The sequence below is a fragment of the Pelodiscus sinensis genome, chromosome 3, assembly GCF_049634645.1.
Source record: "Pelodiscus sinensis isolate JC-2024 chromosome 3, ASM4963464v1, whole genome shotgun sequence".
In the NCBI taxonomy this organism is placed as follows: domain Eukaryota; kingdom Metazoa; phylum Chordata; order Testudines; family Trionychidae; genus Pelodiscus; species Pelodiscus sinensis.
The window spans coordinates 186,584,182-186,608,112 of record NC_134713.1 but is presented as its reverse complement, the minus strand read 5'-3'; the positions used below and the strand labels follow the sequence as shown (position 1 = coordinate 186,608,112).

The following is a 23,931-nucleotide window of genomic DNA, read 5'->3' as shown; positions in this document are numbered from 1 at the left end:
GGATAAAACCTGAGACTTTGGAGCATAGAAAGGGGAAGCACAAAGACACTGAAGTCAGTGGAAGCTGATTGGTCTTTGAATCAAAGATACAGTATATGTGATGAACCACAAACTTCTGCTTGGATTATATAAGTGAATTTCCTGATAGAGATAAAGAGAACAGAAAGTTCCTTTATTTTCCTTGTTTTTATTATCATTATTAGAATTCAGAATGGGATAATACTTGAGCAAGACGCTATTGCTTTTCTGTTGCATGTGACAGGTATTATCTAGTAAATGTTTACCATATGATGAAACTTTGTGCCACATATATTAAAAATCAGTCACTGCCTTTTGGGGAAATATCTTGGTAGCGTAGCTACAAATTAAATGAGATTAAGTGTTCATTTTCAATGATTATTTTATGAAAACACCAGGCAATAATGACAAATGGAAATACTAGAAAAAACAGTTATAAAGTGCCTTTTGATTATCAACTTTTCTGCATCAGGTTAGTGTTTGATACATGTTTGGCTGACACCTATGTATCTGTGTAACTTTACAGTATGTGCATGGCATTTCCTGTGTATAGCGCTCGGCTGTATATCTTCAAAGCACTGCGTAAGTCAGCCCTCACATCTCCTCTTTGGGCACATCGACACAGCAAAAGTGATGCATGAGCAAATATGCTGTGACATCCTCCAGGGCAGCAGTTCCCAACTGCCAGTCTGCAGTCCGGTACCGGATTGTGAACCTCTAGCTGCTGGGCTGCAGTGTCCTGCCCCACCTCTCAGCCAACCAGTGCTGGGCAGGGGCGGGGTCTCTTCCTGGACATGGAAGAGTGTTTTGCTGGGTGACAGGAGGACTGTGCAGGGCTGGACACAGCAGTCTTAGAGCAGCCACAACCCAGGCCACAGTACTCAGCTGGTGGCTGGGAGATAGTGCAGGGTTAGGTGAGGGGGTAGGGCAGGCACTAGGAGCTCCAGAGGTGGGAGGCTCTAAGAGCTGGGGCTCTGGGAGAAAAGCTAATACTGGGGGGCTTTAGGGGTGGGGCTAGTACTAGGAATCTCTAAGGGGTGGGGTCTCTAAGAGGTGGGGGGCTCATACTGGGGGGTCTGAGGGCAGGAGGCTGCCATTGGAGGGGTTGGGTGCAGGGGACTCTGGGGTCAGTGGCTGGCGCTGGTGGGGGGGTGGAGGAGTGCAGGGCTCTAGGGGTTAGGTTGACACAGGTGGGATCTAGGAGCTGGGGCTTTTGGTGGGCCGGTAACATTTGCATATTCATTATTTCTATAATGAATATGCAAATGTGCAAATACAATGTCACTAGTCTGCCAAAAGTTCATGAATGGGTTTGCCAGCCCCTGGTATAGAAAAGGTTGAGAACCACTGCTCCAGCATACAAGCTGGACTGTTGCCTTTTTTCTCTAGCCTACAGTGCCTTGTCACTAGCAAATCAGTGTAAAACTCCAGACTCTGCTCACACACAGCCACAGAAAGTCCCTCTTAACAAAGTCACGTAAAATGCTCTCTAGGGCTACATCTACACTGCAACGGATTCTCCCGAAATAGCTATCCCGCGTCTTCACAGCAAGCCCATTATTTTAAAATGTTAACGGGCTCGATATTCTGACATCCCTGTAAACCTCATTCCACGAGGAGTCAGGGACGTTTCAGAACCGCGGGTTATTTCGAAATTTAGACAGTGCCAAATGACTAAATAAGCTGTTTCGAAATAAGATTGAAATAAGATACGCAATTTGCCTAGCTCAAATTGCATATCTTATTTCGAGCTGCTGTGCAGTGTAGATGCACCCTTGTGGTGCAAGTAAAATCCATTTCTTGCTCATATGGGTGGGGCACCAGCTAAAAGGGTCATGTGTTCTCCTCACCTGGACCTCCATGTGATTCCTCACTACCACACCCCAAGCCTGGGCCCCTACACTCTCCCTGTCCCCTTGATTGACGTTACCTGGGGGCGTTCCTCTGTCCTCCTGCTGGGCCGGACACTTTGGGGCTGGGCGTCTCTGTAACTGCAGCAGGGAAAGGAGCAGAAGGGAGGAGGTGCAGCTTCATGGCAGGGCAAGGCTGGGAGTTCGGCTCCTTTTCCGACTGTGAGCACCAGGCAAGCCCTGGTGGCAGCTGTATCTCCTCTAGCCTTGCCCCTCCCAGCCCAGCCCCTGCCCTTCACAGAGCTGCATCTCCCCCATCTGTGTAGTGCAGCAGCAGCAGGACAGGGCTGAACGGGCGAGGTAGCTGAATGGTTGGAGGAGCTACTGGCAGTTCTGCTCCTTTCCCTGCTCCAGCAGGGAAAAAGAGTGGAACCTGCAGCCCCACTTCCAGACCCTGCCCTTCTTTGCAGATGTACCCTTTTAGGCAAGTAAGTATTATTATCCCCATTTCTCAGATGGGGAAACTGAGGCAGCGGACTTAAATGACTGGTTGGAGGCCAGAATACAGCTGAGATTCAAACTGCATTGTTCTACAGTTGAGAACATGTCCCGCCACTTATGTAGCCCTCATCACCTTAATAATAGAACTCTGCCCACACATTATAACATGCTCATGCATGCATGTGCTCTCTTTGAACCTCCAGGAGTCTGAGGTGTGGTTTGATTTCTTTATTTATCAGTGAGAAAGAGGGTACCACTGTGGGAAAGACTTCTGAGCAGAGGGGTGGTGCATTTAATGCTGAACCCAGTCAGCCTCGTGGTGATTCTTATTTCCTCAGCCAGTGAGTTCTGTATTCATGGCACTCATTCTGTGAAGTTTCTGCCTCCCGTGGTCACAGTGGTCGGTGGTAGCATTCTTTCCAAGGAATCAGCTGTCATAAGAAATCACGGTCTGCCAGAGGAAGGGCCATGGTAAGAGCACTACAGTTGAACTTGGGATCAATTCCCTGCTCTCCCACAGACTTCCCATGTGACTCTGGGCACATCACTTAGCCTCTCTGGGCCTCTGTTCCCCTTCTGTGAAATGGGGATAACAGCTTTTCCCTATCTCGCTGAAAACTGTGGTGGGGCTCAGATACTGGGGAGATGTGTTTCTCAGTAGTTGGGCTTCTGTATTCCTAACTGCAAGGGGAACTAAGCAGTGGAACAAAGTACCCAGCAAGGCTGTGGAATCTCATTCATTGAAGGTTTTTAAGAACAGGTGAGACACTTGTCAGGAAGGAGCTAGACAATGTATACCGTATATACTCGAGTATAAGCCGAGTTTTTCAGCACAGTTTTTGTGCTGAAAAATGCCCCCCTCGGCTTATACTCGAGTCAGCCTCCTGCTCGCGGGCGGGCTCAACGCGTCTCTGCCGCCGGCCGGGTCTAGACGCGTGAGCCCGGAGCTCCGGCCCCCCAGCCCCTGCCCTCCTGGCCCTCCTGGCCCTCCCGGCCCCCCTGTCCCCTTGTCCCCCCCAAGCCCCTGCCCTCCTGGCCCACCCAGTCCCTGCCCCCTCGGCCCCCCAGCCCCTGCCCTCCTGGCTCTCCTGGCCCCCCAGCCCCTGCCTGCCCGGCACCATGAGCCCTTGCCGCGTGGGAGGAAGGGCGTTTGGGGCCATTCGCCATGACGCTCGGGTGCAGCGCTGAGCTCGGGAACAGCTGAGCTCGGGACCAGCCGCTGCTCCCTGCTCCCCCTCCTCTCCCCTCCCGTGGTAAAATCCAGCCAGCACCGGCACCCGCTCCCCCCGCTGGCTCATTGGCCCATCGATGCCCGGCTCTGGTCTCTCACAGCCCCCCCCCGCTGGCTCGTTTAGAGGGGGCTCGTTGGCAGGCGAGGGGGCCGGAACGTGGGGGCTGCGGGGCGGGGGCGGCGGGGGCTGAGCTGGTTGGGCCGAGTGTCCGAGCGTCTCTGATAGATACCGAGATTTTATTGGTATCTATCTTCATTTTTTACATTTACCAGTAGCTGCCTCATTTCCTACCCTAGGCTTATACTCGAGTCAATATTTTTTCCCAGTTCTTTGGGGTAAAATTAGGTGCCTCGGCTTATATTCGGGCCGGCTTATACTCGAGTATATACGGTAGTCTTTCCTCAGTGCAGAGGCCTGGACTAGATGACTCAATCAGGTCACTTCCAGTCCTGCACTTATATGATTGTAAGTAGAACTTTTACCATGTGTTAATGCTACTAGAACACAACAATGCTGGGTAAAGAACTTAGCCTTCTGGGTAAAGCACTGAACTGGAATGCCAGAGATCTCTGTTCAGTCGCCAGGCCTTCCTTTGTGACCTCGTCTCTATGGCTGGTGTACACTATGGCTGTGTCTAGACTGGCAAGTTTTTCCGCAAAATCAGCTGCTTTTGCAGAAAAACTTGCCAGTTGTCTACACTGGCAGCTTGAATTTCCGCAAGAACACTGACTTCCTACTGTAAGAAATCAGTGCTTCTTGCAGAAATACTATGCTGCTCCCGTTCGGGCAAAAGTCCTTTTGCGCAAAGCTTTTGCGCAAAAGGGCCAATGTAGACAACTCAGATTTGTTTTGCACAAAAAAGCCCCGATCACGAAAATGGCAATCGGGGCTTTTTTGCGCAAAAGCGCGTCTAGATTGGCACGGACACTTTTCCGCAAAAAGTGCTTTTGCAGAAAAGTGTCTGTGCCAATCTAGATGCTCTTTTCCGCAAATGCTTTTAACGGAAAACTTTTCCGTTAAAAGCATTTGCAGAAAATCATGCCAGTCTAGACGTAGCCTACAAGTTTTTTGTGGCAGAGAGTATGCTAATAAGGGACTCAGTAGCATGAGTCACGATGTCATTAGCAAATTTTCTGCCAATTCTTTTTGCGCAAGGGGTTTTTGCGCAAAAAGAAGCAATGTAGCCTCTTCCGTTTTGCGCAAAAAATCCTTTTTGTAAATTAAAAGGCTGTCTTAACTAGGTCGCTAATTCGAACCCTGGAAGTGGCAGCGTCGATTTTTCCTCTGTAGTGTAGACATACACTTAGAGTCCAGTTACTACAAGTGAGAGAGGCACCAAGTCATCACCCATGCTAGCGTCTACTCAGTCAAAGCCACCTCCTACCTGCATTGGGCGGCTACAGCTCCCAGTCCTGTCTCCGCAGCTGAGTCCCTCCTCACAATGAGTGGGAAGAGACCAAAAGCTGGGAGTGACAGAGGGAAGGGCCTTGGAGAAAGAGGCAGGGCTGGGGTGAGGCCTAGAGGAAAGAGGTGTGTCCTCAGGAGGAAGGGAAGGTTCTAGTACTCTTACTGAGTGTCCTGTGTTGCAATATGACCAAATTGGCAGCACTAAATAAATGCCTCCCTTAGATAATGCAGATTAGGGATGTTAAATAGTGGCTAATTGAATAGTCGAGTAACCTCATGAATTCTTATTGGTTAGTCGGCTATTCTGTAATTTCTGGAGGTGGGGCTGGCAGCAGCTAGTCCGTGAGGGAAGCCAGTTTAAAACCCTGCTCCTCTTGTGGACCAGCTGCTTGTTGCCCTGTGCTGCTGCCCCCCTAATGCAGATAAGGTTTGGGAAGTAAAAAAGCCTCCTGCTCAGCACAGGTCTTATTGCTACCAGACCCTTGCAGGGCCTGGAGAGGGGAAAAAGGGGGTTCCAGCTGCCCTAAGCTTCTGCTTCTTCATAGCCCTGTGTGGGTGTCCACAGAAACACAATCCCCTTGCTAGGGTCAAACTGTGCACCAGCACAGTTACTGTGAAAGTTACTGCTGAATACTTTCTTGAAGGGGCTGGGGAAGAGCATGCATGTGATCTCCCCTCAATGCTGTGCATCCAAAAGTTGTTATTGAAAACTCACCATAGAGCGTCTATCAGACACACCATGCTTTCCAATTCACATTGGAAACAAAACTCAGTAAATGGGATTCAACATTCTTCCTCGCCAGCTTCAAGTTGTGAGTTATCTTAGGTGTTACATGCAGCCGTGTTCAGTGTGATTTTTAAGTTCACTGTGACCTTCTAATAAAGTGCCTGGTCTTAATGTCTGGCTCTGGATTCAATCTAGTGTAAAACAGCTTTTGTCTGCTAAGGCCTAGAAAGCTGCAGATCATGCATCAGGTGCAACTCACCAAAGGAGAAGAAAGGTATTCCTCTCAACCTTAAATAGATCTTGTCAAGCCGCATAGGTTCTAAGGGAAAAAAAATCAATATGTTCCACAGCCTGGAGCGGTAAAGCTGCCTGTGAAGCAAACAACTCATGCAGTTTAACTCCCTGCCTTCTGTGATGCAGGGCTCCTAATTTTGGGTTCTTTAATCCACCTCTTCCTAGCTGTGCAGTGAGCAGAATATCATAAAGCTCTAAGGCTAGGTCTAGACTGCAGGCTTCTTTCAGAAGAAGCTTTTCCGGAAGAGATCTTCTGGAAGAACTTCCTTTGAAAGAGATCGTCCACACAGCAAAAGCACAACAAAAAAAGCGATCTGTTTTTTCGAAAGATAGCGTCCACTATCTCGCATTTCAGTTGTGATTACTGTAGATGGAGTGGCCACCAGGGCACCTGTGCTTTTTCCTGGCTGCCTCTTCTTTCGAAAAAACACTCTCTTCTGCGTCCATACATGCTTTTTTTCTGAAAAAGCTTTTTCAGAAAAAGGCTTCTTCCTCGTTGAAAGAGGTTTACTGCTGTCGGAAAAACCCCTCCATACTTTCGACTTTCTGTCAAAAGAATGCAATAGCAGTGTGGACATAAGTATAGTTTTTCTGGAAAAACTCTGCAGTGTAGACATACCCAGAGAGGGGAATGTACTTCCAAGACTAGCCTGCAGAAGAGAGCTGTCAATCAAGGGTGATCCTGAATATCCTCAAGATGCAGCACCTTTAAACCTTTTCCCCAACTGAATGGTGTTCATTCAGCTATGGAAGAGCCAGTACCTACAGTAAGGCATTGAAGATTGCCTGAGGCCTAGTCTGCACTATGCCAGGCAGGTGAGTTTAAGGTATGCAAATCCAGCTATGCATTTTGCATAGCTGGAATCGGCTTACCATAAGCTGAGCTGTGGTGGCATCCACGCAGCCAGAGGCCGGTATACTACCATCAGCTTCCTTTACTCCTCGCAGAATGAGGAGTGCCAGATGCTGGTGGGAGCTGCCCTCACCGTTTGATTTAGGGGTCTACTTTAGACCAGCTAAATCAAACCATAGAAGATCAACCTCCAGCGGGTTGATCTTTTCACGCGTGTAGACACGTCCTGAGTGTATGAAGTGGAGCCCCTCAATATTATTTCTCTTCCCACAGCCAAGGGGCAATCTGAAATGTCTAATCAAGTTGGCATTCCACAGCCGCAAGAGAGGGGAGATTTGCCCTTTCGAATAAGGAGTAGTCAACTCAACCGCTGAGTGTTTATGAGTCAGCAGCCAACTGATTTTATGCTGGATTAAACCTTTGCTTGATGTGGTTGGCATGGAAGTGGTGAGGGACAAGGGTTACTTTCCATAGCTAATTTCAAATTATTTCAGCTGGGTATGTCAGATAAAATATTCAGTGACTGGCAGGATGCTAGAATTTGGTTTAATTTCAGATTTATTAACTGCCAACACATGCCATTCAATCAGATAAACACGGGGTTTGAGCTGTCATCACAGCATTTTTATGCCTACTTAAAAACAGGACACTTTTTCACACTCGGAGGAGAAATGGAACAGGTTTATAAATAGAGTATGTACAGTGAGGACACTGGAAAAGTTCCACCAGTTTGAAAGATGCTACCATTTCCAATGAGATTCCTTATCTTTAGAGCATTACATTAGAAGTGCTAGAATCCTTCAAGCTCATTGAGCATTTTAAGGGCGTCAACTGTGTACAAAGAAAAAGAGCATATTATAAAGCCAAATTAAAATACTGTGAATGTAGATTGTGTAACAAACTAGACACTCCGCACATTTAAGACGGCATAGATCACCATAGACTTTTGTGTGCATGATTAAAATTAATTTTCTTATTTATAAGTGCCTGTAGACATGGGGGCTTGTTACGATTATCACATTTAGGTCATGCCCATTGCTATAGTATCCAAGTACCCAGTCCAGTACCCCAGAGGTGAAGATAGAATATGATGATGTAGCATAGCCTGACAATCATGGGAGAAATCAATGTTTACAGGAAGTACAAATTAAGGAAATGAAGTGTAAAGCAGTGATCCTGGCAGCACGTACAGTTAGTTTTGCTCTTGTGAATAGCCCATTAACTTGGAATGACTCACGTGGCTAAAGCAAAGTACCTATGTACATATCTACTGATTTGGGCCCTTCCATTTGAAACCATTATATCCTTGTCTAGTTGGCCTGAGCAGCTAGCTAAGAGATCCGCTCCATTAAAGCAGCAAAAATGCTCCAGCACCCCAGACTCATTCGCCGTCATTAGGGCTATGTCTAGACTGCAGGCTTCTTTCGAAAGAGGCTCTTTCGAAAGATCGCGTCTAGACTGCAGGCGGATCTTTCGAAAGAGCAATCCGCTTTTTCGAAAGAGAGCACCCAGCGAGTCTGGATGCTCTCTTTCGAGGAAGCCCTATTTACATTGAAGAACGCCTTCTTTCAAAAGAGGAACTTTCGAAAGAAGGCGTTCTTCCTCGTGAAACGAGGTTTACCGCCATCGAAAGAAAAGCCGCGTTCTTTCGAAATTATTTCGAAAGAACGCGGCTTGAGTCTGGACGCAGGGGAAGTTTTTCCCGAAAAAACCCCTGAGTCTGGACACAGCCTAGGAGAAACGGATGTTACAAGTCAAGTCATTCTCTGGTATCATCCAGTTTATTTACAAGAAACGTGCATCAAGTCCTGTTTCTCTGAATACAATAGAAACAAACAGTGGCAGGCAAACTCTGTGCTCAAGAAGCTCTGAGATTCTGCTTCCTGTCAGAGTCCCACTCGCAGGTTTCTCCAGGCTTTCTGCTGGTTTTTGCCTATGGATGTTAAATTTTGATTAATCAGCTAATTGAGTAGTCGATGGAATTTCCAATCAACTACTTGATTAGTCAATAAGGAGGAGAAGCGCAGCAGGGAACCTGGTGCAAGCACAGACTGCTTCAATCTCCTCCCTCACTAGATCTCAACTGCTGCGCCTCTGCCTTTTAAATGTAGTAAGAGCCGCAGTGGGGAACCCGGCACAAGTGGAGACTGCTTCAGTCTCAGCTCACACTGGGTTTCCCGCTGTGCCTCTGCCTTCCCTGTTCCCCACCTCTCACCCCACAGAGCCAGTGCTGGGAGCAACTGGTTTTTAAGCTGGCTCCCCCAAAGACTGGCTCCTGCTCTCCTCCTACCCCCCCCCCCACCCTCTGTTACCTCTTTAACATTCCTATTTTTGCTTCTAACACTATCAGCCTACAAACCCTGTGCTCAGAGAAACACCTGAGCTCACCTACCTAGGTTAGTTGTGATTGAGTTTCCCCTTTCAACCAAGTGCCTTACTTGCTAGCCACACTTCTTTCCAGCTGTCTTGCTAATTAACCAGGCTTCACTGCTTCTTCCGCTGAGGCTGGGAGTGATTTTCACATTGACTTGAACAAGGTCTGTGGTGCTCTTTGATTCAAAGAATCACTCACTGGTAGTCATTACCCTGTCCAGCACAATGTTCTGCCAGCAGTTCTCTGGCAGTTTCACATAGCTCAGCATAGAGCTATGAAAGGGTGGGCATCTCTGTGCTGAGACAGAAGAGTTGTGTGTGAGTACTTAAGGATAGGATATGGCCCACCCGAGAAGCTGCTTCTTTGAATGGCCAAAATTTTCTAGGAGAGTTATTTGTTTGCTTGGTTTTGTAGTTCCTCTCCTCTCCCTTCCTTTCCTCCTTCCCCCCCTTCCTCATTTTAACAGTTCTTTATTGTTCCTGACTTGCACAATGGCTCTAGCTCCCCAGACTCATTCACCATCGGGGTAAGGCATTGTGTGCACTCATTAGGGGATCTACAAAGCTAGGGGGGAAGGGAGTTTTAAATAGTGGGGAAGTCTCTATAGTAGACTTGTCAGCACTTAGGCTGAATTCTCACTGCAGTGATCAGAGCCCCTTTCAGGCTAGCAACACTTGCTTTTGCCGAAATGCTGGCTGGCTGCAGGCTGTACATGTGTTGGGTACCTTATGCTTCTGCATGCCTCTCGTAGGTGGTCTTTCTGCTGCTGGGGCCCTGTGGTGACTGTTACAAATAGAAGCAAGAACTGAATCAAGCCTATTGCAATTTTTCAGCCTACTTTTTTGCTCTCTGTCTCTCTCTCGCTCCCTTTAAGGGAAACCTTTTCACATATAATGAGTTGCCAGGCAATTTATTTTTAAAAGGTGGCGGGTACTGCACACATTATGGGTTATGGTGCCATTTATATGCTTGGCCTTACTGACTATATGGCATATTAAATGTTTTATTTACCCTGTGTGCTGTTTGTTCTGTAAACAGCTTTTGTTTCTGTTGCATTTCGGGCTATATTATATAGAGAGTAAATAGTTTCATGTAAATTAAAACCATACGAAAGCTTTTGAAGCCATTCTGCAATACCAAAGAGGCTTGCAGATATGTTTGTCAGGCAAAGACTGAATAACGAGCTCTTTGCTTACCCATTTATTCCATTGTACCCCTGCTAGCCACCCCTTATGCGACTCTTCCATCAAACACGGCATCTAAATACTCAGCTGGAATGCTAGTGCACATTTCTACCATGCTCGGAGGTGGTTTGCATAAACAGTAGGCATTTAACAAAGAACACAGGAGTGAACTGCTGTTAAAAATGGTGTTTTGTAAATTACGATGCTGCTCATACAGTAAACACAAAACACAATGTTTTTCCACTTACCTGCCAGACAGAATGTCAGTTTCAAACATTGCAATGCTGTTACTAAATATTATTTTTAACATTTATTATTACTCTTGTGTCACTGTAGATAATTTTGTTTGTTACAGATGGATCGTGTCATCTTCTGCGTCTTTTTGGAGGTTGACTACAAAATATTTAAGAAGAAAATGAGCGAGTATTTCCTCACAGGTATGTGCAGTCATTACTTACCTTCTGACTTTCATAAATTAGTCAGTACAAAGATAACAAGTTGGCATCTTGTTGCCATGCCATGACAAAAATTGACATGATCACTGATAAGATCAAGTGCAGATCAGGGCGCCAGGCCTGCAAACACCTATGCATGTGGATTACTTTTGAAATCCATGGCGTTACTCGTGGTAGCAAAGATCAAAACATGCAAAAAAAATCCCTCCCCCCCCAAAAAAAACCCCAAACCCCTTTTGCAAGCTTCACTTTGTGCTATTGAGAACTAGCAGACTCACCCAGTGTTGCCCTCAGGGAGGGGGCTGGCAGTGGTGGGGGAGGGTGCAGGAGTCAGGGCAGGGCCTAGGAGATGGGGGGCAGTGTAGAGGGCTGGGGGAAGAATGTGTGTGAGAGTGGGGGGGGTGAGGAGGGGCTCAGGCTGGGGGGGTCCCATCCGACATGATCCTTTTCTCACTCCCCCAACCCTTCAACACTGTCTCTGGCTGCCAGGGGCGATTTCTCTCCCCCCAGGTCCCCTCCAAGCCACCAGGGGAATTTTCTCTCCCACCAGCCACCAGGGTCATTTTCTGTCCCCTCAGCACCCCGCATCCCCAGCCACGAGGGCCATTTTTGCTCCCCTTCCCTTCCATCGCCAGGAGGGAGGGAAAGGATTTGGGGCAGGAGAGCCACTTACCTGGTGTGCTGGTTGGCAAGATGAAGGAGCCCTGCTGGCCCCAGTGGATACAGCTGTCCCCAGTGGACACTCTGCAGATTACCTCTCCCCTAGGGGCTCACTGCCCCTCCCCGCTACTCCTCCCCCAGCCACTCAGCATCATGTCCTCTAAACAACAGCCCCTTTCGTTGCATGTTATGGAAAACAAACCCTTTCCCTGGACTTCTGGTTGTCCTGGCACAACCAAACCCTGACCTTGCTTTAAGTTGGGAGCAGAGGACACTGCCTACCAAATGTGGTGGTCCTAGCTCTGACCATTTAGGAGTAGTTCTTGAACATATAGACTTATAGACAGAAAAACAGACAGACAGATGCCATCTTAGAGTATGTCTAGACTACAGGCTTTTGTCGACAAAGGCTTTGTTGACAGATACTGTTGACAAATCCTCTGTCAACAAAGAGCGTCTAGACTACAGCCAGTTCTGTCGACAAAGGAAGCCGCTTTTTCGACATAGAGTCTAGACGCTCTCTTTTGAAAAAGCACAGTGTGGATGCAATAGCACCTTTTGTCGACAGAACTCTGTCAACAAAAGGTGTTATTCCTCGTAGAATGAGGTTTGCCGCCATCGACAAAACTACCGTGTTTTGTCAACTTACTGTCGACAGAACTCGTCGGTAGTGTAGACGCAGGTATAGTTTTGTCAACAAAAGTCTACTTTTGTCGACAAAACCCTGTAGTCTAGACATACCCTTAGAGAGAGACAGAGAGAGAGATTTGTTGTTTCCATATCTCTGCTGTCCCTGGTAATTAAAACCAGCTTTATAGCACTTCAGGAAGAAAATGATTTACAGTAATGTAAGTGAAGAGAAGCACAAGGCTGTCTATGTTTACGGCTTTTTCATGTGCTTTGTCCATTTTTTCATTTCATTAGGGATGCTGGTACGGTTTCATTGTGACTGAAAAAAATATCACAGGAGCTTAGAACCTGAATGAAAACTTAAAAGTTTGAGCTGACCCTGTACAAAAATGAATCAGAGGAAAGGCAGCTTTCTGGAGCACTTAGGGAATGTTAGTAATTTGCCTTTTGTCTCACATAGAAAGCTCCTGCTTGGATTGTAAAAAAACACCCTAATGGATGGTAACTGAAAAAAACAACTCACCATGATTTATTTCTATTGTGTGCATCATTAGGGATTTTTATTTGTTTTATTTTTCAACCTTATGTTGCTCTTATTTTTTTCCTTTTTCCTTTTTGTTGCTTATGCTATGCTATGTCTGTTGCATTGTTCTACTGAGGGATGTTCTTGCCCATAGTTAGCAGTTGGACACCAACAGCCTGATTCTGCTGAATTACATTTGCACCCACTCTAAGACCACTTTACCTTGCCAGGTTGGTGTAAAGAGACCATAGAGTAAATGAGAATCAGGCCCCAATGACTAATAAGGATCGTAGCTGCTTCTTGGCTATCCAGATGGGGGGAAAAATAATTTGGCCACAGTATCTATCTGGGCTTGTGTCAAAGAAATTGAGACCTTTCTGCCTGATCTCACGATTATTGTAGATGACCTCTGTCACCACTTGATTCAATTATTGCCCTGATCTCAACCTGAGGCTACAACTGAAGCTCCCCTCCCACATGAGTATTTCAGCTAGCACAGACTGTGGCTGTCCACTCACTTAGCAATAGATTATGTCTGGAGTCTATTATGCACGTGCTCCAAAGACTGAATTAGCTTCTAATTCATTCGGTGTGTTCCTCTTTGGCAATGTGGCCCAGTGGATTTAGTCTCAGGAGATCTGTGTTCTGTTCCGTTACTGGCTCTGGTAGCGAGCCTGCCCCTTCCCATCTTCACAGAGCCCAGGTGTCTCAGCGTACGCGATAACCTCCAAGCCCTGTACTCGGAGGAGAAAGGAAATGGAATTTGCTTTCACCTAGATCTGACACAGCCTGACCTTGTTGTCATCCTGAGCATACTGCAAGGCAGAGGCAAGTGGGAACTGTGGGTGGCGGAGGACACCCACGGATCTGTGGAAACTTCTGTCTGCCACCAGAGCCAGCCCACAACATTTTGGCACCTGAGACAGGGAGCTCAAATGACACCCCCATGCCACCTTTTCTCCTGCCTGCCTGTTATGTCTCCTGTGCCCTCCTTCCTCCAGCACAGCACTCCATCATCTCTGTGTATCTAGAGCAGAGAGGATACATATGCACCAGCAGCAGACACAATTTTCTACTCTCTGGGTCCTAGTGGCTCCTCCTTACCCCCCCCCCCCCCCCCCACACACACACACAGTCTGGCACCTGAGGCGGCCGCCTCAGTTCGCCTCATGGTAAGGCCAGCCCTGTCTGCCACACATTTTGCTTTTCTCTCCACCCCCCTGAAACTTGAGCTAGACAACATACACTAGCAACTACCCCCTCGTGTGCTCTGTCCTGTGGCTGGCCAGCCCCCTGCAGCGCTTGCAGGCATCTCTCCTTTCCTTAACTAGCCTCAATGATTTAGCAAGTGTTCCAAACAAGACAAACCAAAGGGGTAACACAGTGGGGATGCACTGTCCCCCATGTACCCTCAGGGTGGGTGGCAGCAGGATGAGGCTGAGCTTGGGGCTGGATCATCTCTGTTAATAAGGAAATTGGAGAATTATCAGTAACTTTTTATTGGAGGGAAGAATGTGGCCCCCTAAATGTGCTCCCAGCAGCAGGGTCCACTCCTTCTTTCTACCCTCCTCCCCTAGCTTATGCTCCTCCCTCTCTCCTGGGGCTTTTGAACTACAGAGGGCTCCATGTAAACGGTCTGGTGCTGAGTTCCATGCTGCAGCTCCTGGGCCCAATTTCAAAGATGCGTTTTTTCGGAAAAACTTCATTTACATCCACACTGCAATTGCATTCTTCTGAAGAAAATCAAAAGAGCAGAGGGTGTTTTTCCGACATTGGCAATCCTCATTCTACAAGGAAGAAGCCTTTTTCGGAAAAAGGCGTGTGCGGACGGGGAAAAGGGCGTTCTTTCGAAAGAAGAGGAAAGAGGAAAAAGCACAGGTGCCGTAGTGGCCACTCTGTCCATACTAATCACAGCTGAAATGTGAGAGCACGTCGATTCCATGTGGACGCTATCTTTCGAAAAAGCAGATCGCTTTTTCGATGTGCTTTTGCAATGTGGACACTCGCTTTTGGAAGAAGTTTTCCGGAAGATCTCTTCCAGAAAAGCTTATTCTGAAAGAAGCCTGCACGTCTGATCATAGCCCAGGTGGCAGGGGAACAGGCCACTCTCTTGCGTAAGGAGGGGCTGAGGTGTGTGTCCTGGGCCCTCCCTTTCCACTGGGTCCCAGTCAAGACCTTGCTGGAAGAGGAGGTTGTCATCATTCAGTCAGCAAGGAATCCCACCGCAACACACTGAGGTGAGGGTATGTCTACACTACCCTCCTAGTTCGAACTAGCGGGGTAATGTAGGCATACCGCACTTGCAAATGAAGCCCGGGATTTGAATTTCCCGGGCTTCATTTGCATAAGCGGAGAGCCACCATTTTTAAAACCCCGCTGGTTCGAACCCCGTGCAGCGCGGCTACACGGGGCTCGAACTAGGTAGTTCGAACTACCGTTACTCCTCATTTCACGAGGAGTAACAGTAGTTCGAACTAGGAAGCCTACTACCTACTTCATGCCCCGTGTAGCCGTGCGGCACGGGGTTCGAACCAGCGGGGTTTTAAAAATGGCGGCTCCCCGCTTATGCAAATGAAGCCCGGGAAATTCAAATCCCGGGCTTCATTTGCAAGTGCGGTATGCCTACATTACCCTCCTAGTTCGAACTAGCGGGGTAGTTAGACATACCCTGACCTTGTTCGGGTGGTAGATACCACGCCACCTCTCCAGGACACTTTCTACTATGATTCCTGAGGTAGTGGTTGCCCTTCCATTGGGACTCATAGACCCCTGCGCTATTCGCTAAGTGCAGTAAGTCACTGGTTTGGTCTCCAGGTCCTTAGGTTCCTACTACCTGTGTTGTAGCAGCTTCTGGCCTAGAGCCTTCACCAAGCATCCTTTTTCCTCAGTGGTCAGCATAGAATGAGCTGGGCTGCTCCATGTTATACTGAGGCAGCAATTGGTGCATGATCTGAGGGTTGGGACTTCTACCATCCATAGCATGGGGTTAACCCTTTCTTGCCTGGTGTGGAGTATGCACACCCTGCCACAGCCCCCATGACACCAGTTATAAAACCAAATGAAATAACCAGCAGAACTAAAAACCCTCCAAAACAGCAGTACTCCCATAGTACTAACCTTACCCGCAGTATCAACCCACACAAATATATGTCCCTGAAATAGTGCTCTCCACAGTTACCTCTTTGCCGAGGTGTAAGATGCTACCCAAAAGGAATAGTAGACTTTTGCATTGTTGTGTTGACTTTGCTTATGTGTAAATGGTTGCACAAGGAACAAGGGAGAAGAAAATAAGGCTTCAGATCTGTTTTCATGTGGCTTACCACCTTACCTAAAGTTGATTAAAATTAATCTTTTCTGGGAGCAAAATGGTACTGATATTTTTGGGAAAGGCATAATAGAAAATGTCAATTTAATATTTGATGGGCATCCATGGACACTAACTGGTATCTCTGGTAATCTCAGAAGACTGGTAATCTCATAAGCACTGAATGGGTGTGCAAAGTGATCTGTATTCTCATTCCGATCAGGACTGAGGCAATGGTACAACACTGTGCCAAAGCATGCAGTGTTGCTGCCTACTCTAGGCATGTCCTATGACTACTGTGAACATTTTCTTTTCCAATGATGTCAACTCAGCAACCTTCTGTAGCATTAAATTAATTTTAATTTAAAAAAAGAAATTAAAAATGCCCCGGAATGATGGTCCCATTTCCTGACCATCCTTTGTGTGTGTGTGTGTGTGTGTGTGTGTGTGTGTGCACGCGCGCGCACGCGCACTCTTTTTTGAGCTATCTTTATTTTTCTTCCCCTATGATTTACCTATAGAGACACTGACAATTATTGTGCAAATGCCTTGACTTTAAAGATCTGCAACATATCTGGGGTAACTATTTCTTGCACAATGGACTTTATTAATGTGGTTCCAGGGCAGGGAGCTTGGTAAAGTATCTGCCTCTGGCAATAACTTTCTGATATTTAGATTATATTCTGGAGGGATTCATAAACTATACTGGCATGGTTTTTTTTCCTATATTCCATATATTCTTTGAGCAAAGAAAAAACCCTTTTTTTTTAAGTAGCAGTGTTCTTGGTTTGCCATCTATTTCAGTGGCCAATGCTCTATCTTAAAATTCACTGAGGTGCTTCTTTAAATGGAGTGAAAAGTTGTTGAGATTTCAGATGTGAACCTTGTGCTCAGAAATTCTAAGAAATGTTTTCTCTTCAACATGTGTGGACCAGGTTATTAGAAAAGCAATATATTCCTGATTTTATCTAGAGAAATAGTTGTTACTTTAAACTTGCTGCACTAATAAATCCAAAAAGACATCCAACTACTTGAGTTAGTCAAGTGATAACGATATGAAGCTACAGTTATACCTCAGTGCGTTTAAGTAAGTGGAATATAGATACGGGGAAATAGTTCCATTACTGGGACATAATATTAAGTATATTTTGCAAATGGAGTGCCTGAGAAAATTAGTTGAGTGATACTGCCTATGCTGCACCAAGTACCAAAGCCTAGTCATTTGTAAAGTGTAAATATCTATAGGAGGAAAAGCTGCCCTCTCCAGTAATTTGAATCTATGGATAATTCATAACTTAGCTTCGTGTATGAATACAGTTGTTTGATCCTCATTGTTATAATCTCAGCATTTCTGAATTAGAGTCACTGCAGTCAATGTATCAAGGCCTGATACAAAGCCCACTGAAGTCAATGAGAGGCTTACATAGGCTTTCAAAGAGCCCACTCATAATAGTTCATGGGCACTGACACAGAAAAATACTGGGTTTTTTTCTATGAACATTTTGTTCCTTGGCTGATAAAACTTCTAAAACATAAACCAGAAAAAAAATAGACTGAGCATCGACAAACGTGCTGTAGGAAGACATTCCTCTGTGCTAAGGGCACTAGCTTAGTCTTAACTGAAAAGGGAAGAGAAACAGCAGTCTTTCTTTTAAGCAACTGTTCCATATCTTCCTATGGAGTAAAACAGCTCTGACATTTTCAATCCAAACAGTTGTGAAATTCCCTCAACTGGTCCACAGAAATCAATGTCATGAGTAACAGTAAAGGATCCAATATTTGTATTGTTTATCCAAAATCCATTGCTCCTTCTAACTCAATCCTGGTTCAGTGTTTCATCCATTAATTTTTATTGATAAATATACTTTCATAACTTCTACTGGAAAACGAAGCATAAACTTATCTGAACCTGCAGGAATTCTAAGGGGTTCAAATTAGCACACATCCATCATTTCTCTCTTGGAACCCCCTAATTTTGCCAGCGCTAGTTTCAAACTATTGTCAGACAGCATGGAAGGCATGCCACTGAGTGCCACGGTCCTGACACTCATTGATACCCCAGGTAATGCCGTTGCACAGATGGAGGTATTTGACTCCGCAAATGCAATGAAGTATCAGCTGGAGGGAGGAGCAGGAGGAAGAAATGGAGCAGTTAGTTCTGCAGGGCATTTATTTGGAGCAGCTTTACTCAGTTGGTTAAGTGCCGCTTCTGGGCTTGCTCACCTAAGAGCAGGGCAGTGTTGGGAGAACCAGCAGCGGCTGCAGAGTTTTGGGATGCAGAAGTCCACTTGCTTATTTGGTTGATTGAAATGGCGATGCCGGTATGGTTTGTCTTCCATCGTTTGCAGAACAGAGCTGTCACGGATGCTGTGCTTGATCTTTGCAACAAATGGTGCCCAGCCCCGTTATGTGCTTGGGCATTGTCTTCCTTCAGTGCCTTTCCTAGGTTGCAGGCTCCATTTGGAGCCTCTGAGAAACCATCCTTCTATACTTCTGCCTTTGTGGGCCTCTCTTGGGATGCTCTCATTAGGCCCTGGAACATTTCCTCTGTTGTTATTAGCTTTGTTTTTCTTTTCCAGTTCAGTCAGCCTCTCAGTGATTGATAAGCCCCCTGTGTGCATGGACAGGGACATTGCAGGTGCTAAGGGAAATCAGAAAAAGCACAAGTAATTATTGTCCTCATTCCAGCAACAATAAACTGTTGCTTTTCTCACCGGTTTGAAATGCTATTTCCATCTTCTCTTGGCACTCTGGGGCTTGCTTGGAAAGGTTAAGATATTTTGCAGATTGCATCCCTCTTGTTTAAGAAGCTTATGAAAATGCTGTTGTACGGGTGGTTTGGTGGGTGGGGGATTGTGGGATGGGTGCGGGGGGGGCTGTGGCGGTTTTAAATGAATGGGATTTGTGGAATGGCCGAGTGTAGGTCTTTACAGCATAGGTTTTAAGGGGGGTGGGGGATTTTTTGGATGGAGGACAGTCAGGGGCAGATTAGCTATTTCGTGTGTACCTAGACTGCAGGCTGCCCCTACCTTGCAGGATGTTACCCTGAGGCAAGCTCACAGGAAACATAGAAAGGTGGATAGGGAAGTGCTGTTATTTACCCGGATGGTGGTGCCACCGCTGGTGCAGAAAATGGAAGGGAAATGGTAGCTGAATGTGGTGTCCCAAGAGAATGGCAAAGCCTTGCAATGTGCGTGCCAAAATAGAACACAGCCTTTGTCCTAAGTTTTCTTTTAGGTTGCCCACAAATCAGCATAAAGTGCCCTGTAACACAAAAAGAGCTCAATAAGTGTCTCAGACAGCCATGAATGCTTAATAATGGCTAAAAATACCTGCCTTTTGAAAGATCTCGGACTCCTGTTTGTGGCAACTTACATCTTCAAATCTCAAGTTAGCTAAAAAACGAGGGCATTTATAAAACAGGAAAGTCATTTTTCTATTGCTTCTTTCTGTTTCTGTTTCTACCAGAAACAGGACTGCCATGTAGCACAACTGATTCATTTTACATTCCTTGTTGCTAGCATCATGGGCAAGGAGCAAGAGGTTGGTACGGGATGGAGCAGAGGGAGAGTGAGCAGGAAGCAATGTGGGATGCAGGGACTGCAGGTAGCAAATGTGGTCAGTGGTTGTGGGATATGATACAACAGAGAAATAACTTTTTATAGCTTTAAATCTGAGGCTTGGATGCCATTTTGAGTGCATTGTGGGGGAAAGGGCAGTAAAAGTCAAGCAAGTGTAGCGAATCTTCTAGCTCTGCCCAGCATGGTGGTTATTGATTAACTGGATTCCTAATTGCGTGACCAGCCTTTGGTTTGTTATGAAATACGTTCACGAGACCAAAAAACAATGTCAGACAGGATTTTGTAAGCCAATTATAACATAGTATGAAAACGTATATGATACCAGTCTTGGAGAAGCTGTCTCTTGCTGGTCTCATTCACTGTATGTAGTAGGTGTGCTCCCCAAATTCACATTTCAGCTGGTATTAGTTATATAATGATTTTACAAGTTACACATCGCTTTACACATCACATTAAATCCAGACCATCAGTTTGTTCCAGATCCCTAACTTGCTCTGTTCCTTCCTTACCTTTGTTTTGGATACCATTCCAAATCCGGATCTGTGAAGGGACTTTCCTAGCTTGTACTGAGACATAGAAGCAAATGTATTTTGGTTGGGATGAACTGTCCATCTGCTTATTCCAAATGCTTAATTCAGCAAATGCAAGAACCTATGAGATACTTGGCATAAATGAACAGGATTATGGTAAAGGCCTGTTTATGCTATATTTCTGATACAGTACTTGTGCTTAATACTATTGATGCTTAATGTGCATATATAAATATAGATGTAGATAGTTAATCATTTATCTGCCTGTCTATCCATCTGTCTATGTGTGTATTAACCACCACTTATACATAGGATGAATAATATATATTACTAGCAGACTTACCTGGCAGAGAGGGGGCTGGCGGTGTGGGAATGCAAAAGTCAGGGCAGGACCTTGGGGATCAGAGTGCAAGAGGCTGAGAGTGGGGGTGGGTGAGAGTTGGGGGTGAGGAGCAGCTACGGGAAAGAGGTCCCATTGGGCACGAGCCTTTTCCCTCTTTCCAGCCCCCCACAGGGGGCGTTTTCTTTCCTCACTTAGTCCTGCTCCTGGCTTCCAGGGGTACTTACTCTCCCCCCCAGTGCTGCCACTGGCCACCAGGGGCATTTTCTTGCCTCCCAGTTCCGCCTCCTGCTGCCACAGGCATTTTCTCTCTTCCCCCAATCCCGCCCCTAATGATGGGGGACATTTTTTCTCTCTCCGCAGCCATCTCTGGCCAACAGCAGCCTTTTTCTCCCCTTTCCCTCTGGCACTACGGCAAAGGGCCAGAGGGAAGAAAAGGTTTGTGTCAGGGAGGCTACTTATCTGGTGTGCTCGCAGGCAAGATGGCGGAGCCCAGCTGGCCATCCCTTGGTAGTGCAATTGCCTCCAGTAGACACTCTGCAGGATAGCTTTCTCTTGTGGGCTTGCTGCCTCCAGTGGCCACTCTCATATCACGCCCCTCTGAACAGCAGCCCCTCCCTTTGCATGTTATGGGAAACTGTACTTTTCCTGGGCCTCTGGTTGTTCTGGCACAACCAATCCCTGACCTTGCTTTAAATTAGGAGAAGAGGAAGCTGCCTACCAAATTTGGTGTCCCTAGCTCTTACCATTTACGTGGAGTATTTGAACAAATGGACTTGCAGACAGATACAAAGACAGTGAGACACACTCTAAATATACATATTAGTTAATAATGGGAGACAACCACCACTTGGAAAAAAGTTATTGGTGTCCTCTAACACAGTTGTGTTGCATGTTACACCAGAATATTACCAGGCTGCTGGTAAAGCTGGCTGCTGGTAGAACTCGGTTCCATAGCTGTTTCAGTCTGATTGTTTGCACGGGATCCTGCTGTAATCACTGAGTCTACTAGATCTCCCAGTTCTTGGCTTTCTAGAAAAATTTCCTCCGAGAGGGATCCTTTAGTTGGTGTCCAGAGTACTTACTGTATTATCTGGAGTGCTCTCTGGAAAATTGTTCATTCTTGGATGCATCATTTGCAAAAATGCAGTCCAGTTTGTCATGGTAAGAGCAAGGTAGTAGGAACAGTACTGGAAGGATTGTTCTGAGTCTGTGTCTTCAAGTATTCCACCTGGAGCGTCTTTGCATTGACTCAGACCTGGGACCGACTCTGGCAATACCCCCTGTTCTTCATTTGCTCAGACAGTGTCCTACAGATGTCTGCATTCCAGGGACTCAGCTCAAGATGCTCTCCAAAGAGTGCAGCCCTCTCTATACAGCAGCATGGTGGGTGGGGGTGCACGACTGCTAGAATGCTATGTGAACTTATCGTGACCAGGTATCAAAGGGAGCACTTGAAGCCGAGTGCTTACGTTTCAATGGAGAGGTTACATTTGGTCAAGATGACCCCAGGAGCTATGGAGAGAACAGATGCACAGACAAGCTGACCTAGGAGTAAAGCAATGCTGTGTAGGATAGCAGTGGGAGGACTGACAGAAGCAGAAATTCTAAAGAGAATCACTGTGATGGGCTGTTACTCCTCTTCCAAGAGGTCACTTACCTAAGATGCCAAATACCTCACTTCCAGTCAAAGGTTGTGTGGGGATACAAGGCACTGGAAACTAAGGTTACATGGCTGTAACATCCCCATGTAGTTAAGTAGGGCCCTACCAAATTCACAGTCATCCATAAAATCTGGTGTTCTCCCATGAAATCTGGCCTTTTGTGTGCTTTTACTCTACAGATTTCACAGGGGAGACCAGCGTTTCTCACGTTGGGGTTCTGCCCAAACGGGAGTTGTAAGGGGATCACAAGATTATTTTAGGAAGATCACAATATTGCCATCCTTACTTCTGCACTGCCTTCAGAGCTGGGCAACTGGAAATCAGTGGTGGTAATGTTGGTGAGGTGGCCAGCTCTGAAGACAACACCTTGCCAGCAGCAGTGCAGAAGGAAGGGTGGTAATATCATACCTATGTCGCCATTACTGCTGTAATGCTGCCTTTAGGGTGGTGCACCTGAAGAGTGGCAGCTGCTGACTTAGGTCCCAGCTCTGCAGGCAGCAGTGTAGAAATAAGGGTGGCAATAACATACCAAGCCATCCTTACTTCTGTACTGCTGCTGGCAGTAGCTCTGTCTTCAGAGCTGGGCTCCTAGCCAGCAGCCACCACACTCCGGTTGTCCAGCTCTGAAGGCAGCGGTGCCACCAACAGCAGTGCAGAAGTGAGGGTAGCCATGCTGCACCCCTCTCTCCTCCCCCCACATACACACACACACACACAATAACTCTGTGACCCTCACACAATTCCTTTTTGAGTCAGGACCCTTACAGTTGCAACACTGTGATTTAAATTTACTATTTTTAAAATCCTATGACCACGAAATAGACGCTGAATTTGGTAGAGCCCTATAGATAAGATCTTATGGTCTGCCATCCTGCTATAACAATCCTTTCCTTCTGCTGCATTGGGCAGTGCCCCATCCCGCATTAAACATATCAGGTGTCTTGCATTTACTGCTCAGCAGTATTCTGTCATTGCCACTTGCTGACAAAAAGTAGCTTGATGTGCATGAATGATCCTGGTTGCACAGACTGAGAATTAAATTCTTGTCTGACCCATTGAAATGCGTCTGTGGCAGGCCACAGCAGAGTGTTTTTAAGAAACCTTACGCCTTGTTGTGTCAAATAGCGTGTCACCTCCCGCAAAACATTTTATTTCTGCAGGTGAACTTGAAATTAACTGTGGTGAGTGTTCATGGAAGTGAAACTCAATCACTTCATTGTTTGGTGGGGGGAGGAAGAGAGGGCAAGAGAGGTCTGGGTAGCTGAAGCCAATTTCCTCTCTAAACGGATGCATTTTGAACTCATTAGTCACCCCGTTCTTGGTATGGCTGGTGTCAGCGTCTGTAAAATAGAATCCCCAATCTGAGCATGGCTGTGGATGGAGTGAAACAATTTGGTTCAGTTTATTTGCAGTGAGAGTAGAAGCTACTATGTATGCTATTTGGGTAGGCTAGATTCACGCTGCAGTGTATGTATATTCTGCTGCACATCAAGTAATACAGTACATAAAAGAAGCCCTCTCTGAGGTGGAATAAAGAAAAGTATCTGATGTCTTAGCAATTGGGAACTAAGGATTTCCATTTCCTATCGCCTCAAAAGTTGCAAACGCATTTTTACATTCAGTGTGACTCCTGTGTTGTGAAGCTACGTAGCTAGGCAACCCGGGAGGAGAAACTGTACTGATGCTGCAGCGAGGTTTAGATGTACTGCACGTATCAGTAAAAATTTCTTCATAAAAAAAAAACTCGGCAGAATCAAAATTTGATCAAACTTGTTCGGAAGAAGAGGGGGGCGTTTCAAATAGC

At 46.3% G+C, this 23,931-nt stretch overlaps 1 protein-coding gene across 6 annotated transcripts in view; it reads left to right on the top strand.

Moving 5' to 3' along the window:
- The window catches only part of MACROD2 (mono-ADP ribosylhydrolase 2), a 1,395,588-nt gene that overhangs the window by 1,254,197 nt on the left and 117,460 nt on the right, over positions 1–23,931 (top strand). For all 6 annotated transcript variants that reach the window (XM_075925642.1, XM_075925641.1, XM_075925640.1 and 3 more), the window contains one exon: positions 10,796–10,877. In XM_075925642.1, the coding sequence (XP_075781757.1) occupies positions 10,796–10,877 (82 nt within the window). The remainder of the gene's footprint in view (positions 1–10,795; positions 10,878–23,931) is intronic.